This window comes from Corylus avellana, chromosome ca10, assembly GCF_901000735.1.
Source record: "Corylus avellana chromosome ca10, CavTom2PMs-1.0".
Lineage (NCBI taxonomy): Eukaryota > Viridiplantae > Streptophyta > Magnoliopsida > Fagales > Betulaceae > Corylus > Corylus avellana.
In genome coordinates, this window is record NC_081550.1 from 7,897,363 (window position 1) to 7,909,947 (window position 12,585).

At 36.6% G+C, this 12,585-nt stretch overlaps 1 protein-coding gene across 2 annotated transcripts; it reads right to left on the minus strand.

Annotated features, from left to right (window-relative positions):
* Nucleotides 1–764: 764 nt before the first annotated feature.
* On the minus strand, nt 765–12,544 carry LOC132164231 (protein IQ-DOMAIN 5). Of its 2 annotated transcripts, none has more exons than XM_059574694.1 (7): nt 12,280–12,544; nt 9,276–9,393; nt 7,401–7,643; nt 5,932–6,159; nt 3,434–3,547; nt 1,949–2,429; nt 765–1,255 (listed from the first exon to the last, which is right to left on the minus strand). In XM_059574694.1, exons 2-7 carry the CDS (start codon nt 9,357–9,359, stop codon nt 1,095–1,097), a joined length of 1,311 nt encoding a protein of 436 aa, XP_059430677.1. In that variant the 5' UTR covers nt 9,360–9,393; nt 12,280–12,544; the 3' UTR covers nt 765–1,094. The 2 variants fall into 2 exon arrangements, with proteins under 2 accessions (XP_059430677.1, XP_059430678.1); XM_059574695.1 differs by lacking the exon at nt 12,280–12,544 and adding an exon at nt 11,746–11,842.
* Between the last annotated feature and the right edge of the window lie 41 nt (nt 12,545–12,585).

A 12,585-nucleotide genomic window follows, 5' to 3' on the forward strand; every position in this document is an offset into this window, starting at 1 on the left:
CCTCTCTTGAGGTTTATGCACTTAGGAATAGGAAAGCTCTCACCTTTGAGGTATAAAGCTTAGCCTAGCCCTAAATTATGTGTATTCCTCGTGTTTAATCTGTGTTTTATGGGTTAAATTGCATGCTAGTTGTCTTTCTTTATGTAATGGTTTAAAAATGAGTCTTTTAAGTAGAGAAGCTTAAAGACTAACTTTCCTTTCAACCTTGGAGCAATGCTAAACATACATACCTTTCAACCCCTTAGAGCATTTTCTTGGTCGTTTAAGGGAGATGTGACTATGGGAAGAAAGTTAGGACCTAAGACTAGCTTTCCCTTCAACCTTAAAGCAGTGTTAAACATACATACCTTTCGACACCTTAGAGCATTTTCTTCGTTGTTTAAGGGAGATATCTCTAGGAGTCATGGGTAAGGGATAGAATAAGTTTTGATAGTTTGAAATGGGAAAAAAACACATTCTAGGGCATAACAATCAAACGATAGGAACAATTGAACGTTCAATAATGACGGATACTGCCACATTAACACCATGGTATAGGAGAGTTGGAGAGAGAAGAGATGAGTATATATTCCCTTGCAGTAAAAATAAGCATACTTTCTTCATTCTTGATCATAAGTTCCTTAACAGAAATTATATATTTAGAGTTAAAAAAAAATATATGGAAATTTTACTAAGAACTTGAGTACTGTAAATCCAATAAGATACTTGCGGAATTTTTTTCATGGGTATCATCACAAGAACAGTGGAATCTTCAAGAAGCAAAGGGAGGAAGAAATCTAAGAATGACAATAATATATGAAAGCCAACTGCTTTAAACAAGGTATGTTTGAAAATAAATACCGCATGATTACATAATTGATAACAATACACCTGAATGATTACAATATCAAACCCCTAATTATCTTATTCCCCCTCTCACAATCCAAAACCCCAATCTCCTTTACAATCCACCTCAGAGTTTCAATGATAAGAACCGAAAGCGTGGCCGTTGCAAGCCCTATCCACGTGGCAACATATGTACAGCCTGAAACGGCAGCGCGCCTAAATCAAGAGTAGGCTGAGTAGGATATATCTTTCGTGTGGGATTTTGGAGGCTACAGATCAATGGCCTGCGGCTGCGGGACAGATTTTGTGGAGTTTGAGTCCCCTCTTCCATTAAGCTTTGATTTATCCTTGATGGCCTTCTGATTGCTGGGTGTCCCTTTCACAGCAGTTCTATTAGGATGCCTCACTGATTGAACCCCAACACCTCCCCCTAAACTCATACCACCAAATTGAGAGGAAAAGAAAAAACCAAATAAATGAACTGCAGAAAAAAGTGCTGGAAGAAAGAAAGCATGGCCCAATTTGGGTTGTTGGGTCCAATCAACCGACCCGTCAACCTGTAAATGGTTAACCCTGACACGGTCTAGTTAGTTCATCAAGTCAGACCTTTAAGCCTAACACGACCCATTTAAATGAGCAGGTGACACAACATGAACCGTTTGATAAACCGGTCGTGTTGTAATGAGCGAACCCGACTAGCATAACTCATTTAATAAACAGGATGTGTTGGGTTGACCTAAAAACAACCCGTTATTTGAAAACTAATTCAAATAAATGAATGACCCGTTTGACCCGCCAACCCATTAGGGTTTTATTTTATTATTGTAAAAGAAAAAAAAAATAATAATTATATGGGTCAAACGGTCATTCATGGGTTAGATGGGTTGACCTGGGATGACCCAAATCCGATTATACCAAACCATATCCTGCTCGCTAATTTCATGTTGGATTCATATTCGGTTTATCTTTTATGTACAAAATTGTCAGCCTAGCTCTAAATCCGACAAGGCTACATGTTTTTCAAAGGATGTAAGAAGCACCCAGAATTTAGAATGGCCACATGCACGTGAAGGGGAAGAGATATATATATATATAGAGAGAGAGAGAGAGAGAGGGAACTCACCACTGTTAGGTAGAGACAATCGCTTCTTTGCCTGTTTATCTGGTTGAGTGGATCTTTCTTTTGGATTGCTGTGGGATCTCAGACCAATTCCAGGCCTCGAGCTAGCTTCATCAACTGGATCATCCTTGGGTTTGGGTTTGGCAAGCAGCGTATTGGGTGCCTCTTGCATCCCTGCTGAGTTACTGGGTGAAGAACCACAGCCATCAGAATGAGAGGGCCCCATTTTCTGACTTGAAAGGTTCGACTGAAGATTTGATGCAATTGGTTTCTTGCCAGCAGATTTTAAGTGGGATTTGGTTCCATTCTTGCCCTCACTAGATCCATTTTCATTTACCATCACTCCATCTCTGAGATTGATGTCAAGAAGGCGGTTCTCCCAAGGACGGACAGCCATCCATCTTTCCAACCAGTTCCAACCCCAGCTGCTTTTATCTGGTTCAAACCCAGAAGGAGCAGCCTGCAGCCTTGATCCAGCCTGCCACTGCAGGAATAGAAATAGATCTTATATGTACGCCTGTAAGGTCAACTAATAACTCCAAAAGAAAGGATTATATAGTACACACAGTGATGCACACAAATACACCGGAGGGGGATTTCTCTGTGTATATCAAATATCCCAGTCAAGCAAGCATACCTAATATATACATCAAGGAAGAAGGTATAATCTATAACAACTCGATCAATACATATGTCCTAAACCTAATGTTTTATTCTTAGAACTCTAATTCTTTAAACTAGAAAGGCAAATTCTATCCCTGAGGAGTGCCCAAGAAGTATTGGATATGTCCACTCTAAAATAAAATAAAATCTATTTACAAATTGGAAATCAAACTTCTAAGGTGAAATATCCAAGCAGTGCCTATTTCCAAGCACAAAAATAGTAATTGAATGCACAGAGGTATAAGTATTGAAGGGCAGTGACACCTCAATTTGCCCTTTATTTTGCAAGGACCCTATAGCATTCAACCAAATAAGATTTATCCATGCAGCAAGAATGAAATGTTATAAAAGCCTGGAACATATACACAGATGCGACAATCAACTTTGGGGTTTATGGCTAGGGATAACAAGTGTACTCCACAGTACAATATATGGGCAAACTTAAAAACCTCAGGCAAAGCTTCAAATATGGACAATGTAACTTGAAATTTTGGTTAAATTTGAACAATTAATAAAAGCTAAGGTTCATGAATATGCCACAACTTCAGGAGACACGGCATATTAAGAAAATTTTAATATTATAAGACTCTAATATCATATTCCAGATCAAAATCCTAAGTTGACACCCAAAGTCTATAGAAGACATTATAGGCCAAGTTCAGATGTCCATGCCCTGACATGCAAGTTCATCCTGGCTTTTCATTTTGATGTTCATCTTTCTCACTATGGACGATGCTTCCAATATCTAGTTCCTTTTATGAAAGTAATTAAACTTGAAGTAGAACTTGCGGCTTTGTAACCCAACAAAAGGTTATAATACATTACCTGATGAGCCAACGCATATGCCATGGCTCTCTCCCGCTTAGCTGCAGCCTCCTGCCTCTTTAACAATTTGGCTTGAATTTGTTCTACCGATCCCACACTATCACACCATCCTTCCTGCATCACAGTGAGAAGTGTCACGTAATGCTCTAGATGGGCTAAACAAAATCAGAGCTTCTATTGGAAAATAAGTTTGGAAATTAAACATATACCATGTTTCAATAACAAGTTGTCAAATGATAGTGATGTAAAACAATGAATACAATGTCGTGATATAATATCTTTCAGATCATTATGGTATATACAGTTAATTACATGTCAAAACCCTTTCCCAGTTACTGTAGCATGGGTGTCGTATTTGAAAATGTTATGTGGAAACAATTGGGATTTCTATGCAACGAGGTCCACAACAGAGTTGACTGACATAATAAGTGGGCCCCAAAAACATCACAGATGTGTAGGGATGATGTATGCAGCAGAAAGTATCGTGTCCATAGCCTCCATCCTTGAAGCTGAATGCCTCATTGTGCCAACCTAGAAAGATCATCTACTAAAGCCAGGAGAATCTTGATAAGCCAAACCAGATGCAAAGAAGAGTATAAAGTGGGAGGGAATGAAGTGGCCACGCACAAAAAGCAGTGAATGATGCCAGCCTAAATTAGCTTCATCCACAATAAGAACCAAATCCAAAATAGCCACAGTGACATAGTTTCTGTAGACTTTCCTGCTTTGCTTCGTTTTTATGATTTTCTTGACCTTTTTTTTTCTTTCTAGCTAGGTTTTTCTCTTGTATACTTCCTCTATACCTGAAATGCGCCTTTTGCGCTTTTTAATGAAATTTTAATCACTTATAAAAGAAAAGATAATTTGCATCAAACTAGAATTTGCACTTAGAAGATACTACTACACTAGGATGAACTACATGTTGATAATTTTCTGGCCGTTGAAAATAGACCTCCTTTTCTGTGAACTACCATCTCTTTTATAATATTTCTGAGGGCCGTTTTCACTTTTCAACTTCCAAAAACGCAATAAAACCCATATTTATCTTTGTAACAGATTCCATTTATCAGTTGAAGCAACTTCTATAAAGCCAAATGCCTCTCATGCATGCATGGCCATTATGAATAAGCCAAGTGCTCCATGCAAACTATGAAGTTGATATTGCACATTTTATGAACTCTCAAATACCAAGCTATAACTTATCAATCAGTCATTTGGCCTCACCTATCTAGGAAATAGGCTACCATGATTTTTCGGCCTATATGGTTTCATGGAATATATCTAGGCCCCATTTGATTTGCGAAATAGACCTCAAGAACGGAATACCTATTCTTTTGTTTGGTAAGGGTTTATTCCTAGGAATAATTATTCACGTAGGAATAACTAATCTCTTACACAAAGGAATAGCTATTCCTCTAAAAAAATTAAAGGAGTAGCTATTCCTGAAGGAATTGACAACTTTTTTCCAAAAATACCAACTTTTTTTCAAAAGTTTCTTTTAACCCTTAAATTCTTTTTTATTAAAAAATAAATAAAAATAAAAATAAAAACCTTGAATTGCAGGGGGTGGCAATGCAATTCAAGGTTTTTTCATTTATTTTATTTTATTTTTAAATTTGAGTTTTTTATGGGTGGGATTTTTGGTAATTTTGGTTCAACACCAATTAGAATACATATGTTTTACCAAACTAGGGAATAGGAATAACTATTCAATTCCACTTTTGTCTACTCCTAGTAATAGCTATTCATTTTCCTAATAGAATACCTATTACGCGAACCAAATGGGGCCCTAGTTTTCATGAAGGAACCGGCATATAAAGGTCATTCTCATGCAACTTTCAAAAGAAAAGTCTACAAGGGGTATGCTCCTGAAAAGGTGCTCAACCTTTTCTTTAAACCACATGGATGCTAGGCCCCCACATGTTTAACTTAATTGCCTACAAGACGAAAATATCATTCCACCTTCTCAATGCATGAGCTTCGGTCCATCTATGCTCCATGAGTAGAGTTAGATGCTCAATTAATGGAAGTGCAGCACTTATTCTTAACCCAAGTCAAGCATGAAACTCAATCTTTACATGGCACATACATCTTTGTACTTTACATGTGCATGGCCATTAACTGATGTCTTTACATGGCTGTGTTGATGCCCTGTATTTTCTTGTCTAGGTATGAGGTTGATATTGAAGAATTTTCAGTTGAAGACTTCGGTTAATCATTTAATCAGTCAAGAAATATATTGAGATCAAGCTTATCAGTTAATGTTGAGAGAAGTTTGTGTTTTTCCTTTTTTAGTAAGCAAATATTCAGGTCAACATTTCATAAACCCAAAAGAAGGGCACAGCTCGTAGGTCAAACAGTTTAACCCGAAGGCATAACTGAATTGTCCTGGTGAAGATATGAACTTCACAACCTCTGTTACTGAGATGTAGATTTCATTATTAATTAAAATTCAAAAGTAAGATTACATCTGAATGAAAGTATCTGAAGTTGCTTACTTCTATTTCTCGAACATGAGCCTCATTTACAAGTTGTTGCTGAAGTTTCTGTTGTTCTGTTTGACTTTCCAGTGCTAGACGAACACGCCTAGCCCGGACACGAGCCTGAACTCTCACCAAAGCTTGCATACAGCGGAGAGTTATTGCAGCTTGTTTTCTCACAGCATGGCCCCTAACAAGGGCTTGAAGTCTTACCAATCCTTTCAAAGCTCGTAAAGCTCTCCTAGCCTGATACATATCAGAAAACATTTTCAATTTGATCACAATAGTTCGGCTGAAAATGCTTCTAAAAGATAATTAAAAAAATAAAAAATCATTTTAACAGGCTAAATGGAGGTCAATAATGTATGTTACTCCATGATAAATACAAACAGCATCAGGAAAGTAAACAAGATTTTAGAATATTAATGAAATGATTATATCAACAATTTTTTTTATCAATTTAAGTTTTTGGGATAGGTGGTAATTTAACATAGTATCATAATATTAGAGCAAAGGTCCTGAGTTCAAACCTTGTCTCTGCAATTCACCTTTCATTTCAATTAAATATTCTACTTCCAGACCTTGTCTATGCAATTCACCTTTTAATTTTAATGAAAATTTCCAGACAATTTTTCTTTTTCCCCCTTTCAATTAGTTTCTGGATCCACAATTCATAACAACAGATCTCCTCAATCAAACGACATGTCTCTTCTTTCTCTTTCTCCCAGGAAAAAGAAAAACCCATTAATGCACCACTTGGTAGCAGAGATCATATAACAGAAAAAAATAAAAATTAAAAATTAAATTTTACAACTACTGCAGCCACACCATGTTCTTCTGTTTAAAGTTTTCATTTTGCTTGATATCTCTTCTAATCTATCAAGCAGCTGATGATTGCATAACAAATAACCAAACCATATTTATATCTTCATTTATTCTGCCTCAAGTCATTACAGCAGTCCTACATTCCAAATATTGTCCGACATAAAATAGAGTGATATCAATAAGGAAATGCATTCAGCTGCTTGGTCAAAACAAGTTGAAGCTCTAGGTAGGGAATTAGTTGTCAAATTACAAAACCAGTTACTACACATATATTTCTTTTCTCTATTTCAAATAGAAAATAACGAAGCCATATTAATCTTGAAGGGGCAGTGCCTTATGACAGTTACCCTATTATTGTTGCTTTTTCCACAAAAGTAGACCTCTGTGTATAAAATTGAAAAAATCAAGCAAATAAGTCAAGGTTCCTATTTCTCCCAGACTTGTGTATCTCTATATTTTCATCCAACTCTGTAATATGTATATATAAAGAACAAGTATTAAATACTACCTCATCAATTCAACTTAGTAAGACAAGATTTATAAAATGGCAGGGGACCCCGTAATTTAAGACAACTACACAAATGAAGTTCAACAAGACAATTGCAACAGAAGGGTGCTTAGAAACAGGATCCTGGATCTAGAGTATATATGTATGGCAATACCAGAAATCCACGAAAAGCAGTTTGGATACGCGTTGCAGCCCATTCTTCCCTCACAATTTGCTGATTATAAGCTGCATCCGGTGCTTGAAGTGAATTGGAATTGGAGCCAGCAGTGTCAAGGTTTGATTGAATACTGGAATCTCCAACTGGTGGGGCAGTATCGTGATCGAATTCATATTGAATTTTATCATCTATCTCAACAGAATGTTTTCTCCGGTGCCTAGACTTGCTAGCAGCTGTTCTCTGTCATGGGTAAAGAACAAAAAATTAACATGTCAATAAGATTAACTATGAACCATTTTACTTCACTCTGTATGTTTTGTAGGTTTCCTAGTTGTTTATGCACCATTGAAATCACATGATATCAGAAAATAAACCATTTTAGAATACAACAGCAAAATTCCAACAATTTTTCTATACTAGCAAGCATGATATAGGCTAGCTCTGCAGACAAGGCCCTATTCTGCAATGACTGGCAAGTTATTTTTAAAACCTTTTTTTTTTTTTTTTTTTCATTTGATTGGTAAGTCACACATGCAACCGGTGGTCTTAAACCCACGACCTCACTTTTTACCTCATTCTTATGAAGGGAAGAGGTGCTATTGAGCTACAGCTCATTGACAAATCATTGCCATTTATTTCATATATGCCATAAAAATGTCAAGGATATGCCCCTAACCACAAGATTTGGTGCTGACCAAGTAATACCAAATAAAATAAAGCTAAAAAATGTCAAATACTTCAAGGTAACCACAGAATAGAAGATTTGCAGCAAAACACTTAAAATGAAATAATCATTAAACGGATGGATTTATATAATCCATGTAGGTAAAAGAAACGTGCAAAAAAAAAAAAAAAAAATAGAACACCACTACATGTTTCTCTGACTGCTCTGGTTTGTTAACTTCACATTTGATCTAACATAAATACTATAGGAATAAGTTTTTTTTTGATAAATAATCGAAATATCATTAAAAGTGTAAGGCGCTCCCAAATATATAGGAAGTATACAAGAGAAGCCACCAAGAAAGTATGGTCAAAAAGAGCAAGAAAATCATGAAAACTATCACGAAGGAAGAAACATAAGCAGATGTCCACAAATACAAAGTGTTGAAGAAAAAAGATTTCAACTTCTCCAAGGTCCTCTTGTAGTTCTCAAAACACCTATCATTCTTTTCCCGCCAAAGACACCATAAAAGGCACAAAAGCACCATCTTCCAAACAACAACACTCCGAGTACTACTAGCAATCCACCAACAAGCAAACAAATCGACTACTCATCTAGGCATAACCCAATACAAACCAAAACGTTTGAAGAAAAAATTCCAAATGACACAAGTAACCTCACGATGAAGAAGAAGATGGTCCACTGACTCCCCATTTTTTTTTACACATAAAACCACATAGGAATAAGTAATTAGAAAGGATTGCTTAAAATGGACTATAAAAGTCCTTTCCACAAAATTTCCAGGCTTTATATTTGTAGATATTCGAACGATTGTTTTCCGCTCCAGCACTTAATAATTCTGAGTCATGTAGTTAACTAACAAGACATGAGCTAAATTTCCAAAAACAAATAAAATAAGCGCCAAGGAATTCATCTCATATTTATGGACAAGATAAAACCACTCTAGCAAATTTTATAAGGGAAAGAAGATAGAGAAAAATTGGGGTCAGGTCAGGAGCACTAATTAGCACAGAATTTGCTGCCAAACATATGATAAAATATTTTATCTTAAGCAAGCAAGATATAAGAGTAACTAGTAACAACAAATGCAACTTCAACAACAGGCCCACAAGTACAGAATTTTCAACCAGAACTAAACGTTGAGAATATGGAAAATTGAATAATGAACGGTTTTAAAAAATACCCACATTTTCATCCTTCTCTGAAGACTCTGACTTTTCTGATTTCTTCAAACCAACCAATGCTTTAATCCATTTTCCGGCGACACCCATGGCCTCGGTTACTTTAGCTCAACCAAATACGGACCTGCAAGAGCAAATTATTAGCCGCCAGTACATAGCTTACTTACAGCAAATTTAAAAAATAAAAAAACAGAGAAAAAATGTTTCGCAAGAGGACAGACAATTTAACTTCTTAATAGCATCACACTCATTTGATGAAACATGCCACTGAGAAGATTATCCCTTGCCATAAATACTATCAAATATATATAATGTGAGATACAGCTAAAGTTTATCCATATGAGGTATGAAGCCTTAGTGTTTTTATTTAAGGCATTTGAGCTTTATACTTGGTAATTAAACCCAATAGCCTGAGTGATTCTCTCACGCCTGGTTGTGATTTCAAAAATTAAGAATTAAACAGCACAGAAATTGGGATCATAAAAATCAAACAGTATCACGTGCATTGCATCAGTATGACAACCCATATAAAGTACAATCTATATATTTTTTTTGATAAGTAAAGTACAATCTATATTTTGAACAGCATCATGACAAAAGAAGGGTCAACTTAGTATGAACACAGCAGGGTCAACATCACCATCTTCTGAACAACAGAAGCAACATTCCCAAGAAAATAACTTCTTGCAATTTAAGCAGCATGCCCCATCTTGGATATAGTTGAGCTTTCTCAATTGAAGTGGCTTCAGTAGATCATATGCATTGAAGCAATTAACTAGCTCAATGATGAGGAACCATCCCTTCATATGTCAATTTTCAGTAAATGTTCCAAATAAAAAAATGATTATTTATGTTAATATGAAAGTAGCTTGGTTAGATGGACACTAATTAAAATATAGTCTAAATGTTTGCCTAGGTAACTGCCTTTCGTCAAGTTGGCATCGCCTGGATAATTAATGAAGTCACAAGCAACCGTGAGAAAGCTCAGAGTTTGCAATTTGGCCTTGAGGGGCCTAAGAATATCACGTTCAGTGTGCCCTGGCAACCAGCCAAGTGTGCTGGAACAGGAAATGGAAAACAACCTTCTTGAAACTTTGATGCACTCAAGTGAGTCTTGATGATATCAACTTGCAATTTAAGTGCCTAGCATGAATATGTGAAACAACTCTAAGCTGCAAAGGCGACGAATACTTTCCTTGCAGGGCTGATGAGAACTACTTAGAGCACTAGTAACAGCTTCCCTATACCTCATTCCCTTCCCTAAGTTTAGGGAAAATTTCATAAAAACCACAAAAACACACCCACATCAGCTTCCCTAAGTTTAACCAGCACCCTTGGGTAGCTACAGTGTTTCTCAATGCATTGGGAAACACTGTAGCTACCCAATGCTTTATTATATTGTAAAAAATGTTCTCTCTCCTCTCTCCTTCACATGTCCCCATGTCTACATTTATTTTTCCTCCATATGAAAGAGAAAAAAATAATAAAATAAGAGTAAAGAAAGAGTATTTAATTGATATAGGAAAATATAAGGAAATATATTGTGATGTGTTTTTTTTATAGGGAAGCAAAAAGTAATTTTGTTCCCTACATTTAAGGAAAATGGTTGGGAAGCTGCTGCTAGTGCTCTTAGACATTTCTAGGACTAGGTTTGGATTGGAGTGATTCCTGAATGATTAGGGACTGAATTCTGCATTGGCAAAAATTAAAATGATGGAAGGCCATATGCTTGTGAAAGTTGACAAACATACATAGAATGTGAGTACACCTAGAACGAATCTCCATGTATCAAAACTCATCATAAGTTATCTCCATGTCACACTAAGCATAGATTTTGCACAACAGAGGAGTGCTCACTGTAGAGATTGAATTATTCACATATGAGTGGTTAAAATAATTGACCCGCATAGTGGAAGAGCAGAAAAAAGTGCGAAATTGAGATACCTGATGGGCTCAAATCCAAAAGTTTAAACCACACCCAATCAAAGTGGGATTATTCTTAACAGACCCTCTTACTTGCTCACCTATTAGAAAGTCATTGGGCATAGGCATGTTATGTAACATACACCTTTCCACTTCTCAATGTCAAAATTTTCGCCCACATTGTACTTCTGTACATCATCTTCATTCTTGTTTGCGTTTCCATGGCCAATTATAAACTTATCCTTGTTTATATTAAACACCGCCTCAAACAAAAGCTAAACATCTCTTGATTTTTAGTGGTTTAGATTTCCCTAACTCGTACCAGTCCCCAAAAAATTGTGGCTTTAGTCAAGACTCAAAAACATTGGTTTAGACAGCATCTCGGACACAAAAGAAAATGAGATTGGGTAACTGGAAAAAGAAATGAACATGGAAAACGACAGCCCAACCCACACCAAATTAAAGAATCTTATAATCGACAATGCGCTCACATAAAACCTTAGACTTTGCAAAACTGAAAAGACACGGAATTCGTCATTTTCATATCACCAACCTCCCGATGTTAACCTCCAAATCAAAGCCCTTCGCACCTCCACTTCAACAAATTCGGATGTGTCATAAGCACCAACCCCTCCAAGTTCCAAATGACCCCCTCATATCTTAACCCCTGGAAAAAGACTTAAAAATAAAAATAAAAAAACACCTAAAATACACGTACTTTAAAACAAACCAGAATTCTTGAGCAACACAAATTACGTTGCATTAACTTGAATCAATTCTTAACACGATGCAGATCTTGTAAGCAGCACATTGTGAAAGAGGAAAGTAAAACTCGAAAGGACCAAATTACGAGGATTTTGAATTTGAGGAGTTAAACAAAAGCCAAAATGCAGCAGAGATAGGATAAGATCACCAGAGAAAGAAGCCAATTGGCCAATAATATGCAATAACGGAGATCCGCAGATCACAAGCTCCATTAAGAAGCTCAATTTACACTAATTTGGTGTAAATTTACACTAAAGTGAAGCTCAATTTACACTTAAGTTTCTTAAGAAATTGACGTGAATGAGAAACGTGGGAAGTATACCTTTTAGGCTGTTGATCTAGCAATGAAGCAGTGAAACTAGGTCAAACCCCCGCCCCCTCCATATCTTTCAATCTTTTCATCGCCCAGATTTCGATTTTCGAAGTTCCATTCTCTCTCTCTCTCTCTCTCTCTCTCTCAGGAGCTCCAATTGAGGTGGCTTCTGACAATTTAAGATAAAAGCCGGCACACACAGAGAGAGAGAGAGAGAGAGGGAGTGAGTGAGGGACCGGTGTAGGCTAAAGTACGCCGGGGGGGAAGTTGGGACAGTGAGAGAACGACGTCGTATGGGGAGGATGGGGCTGAGGT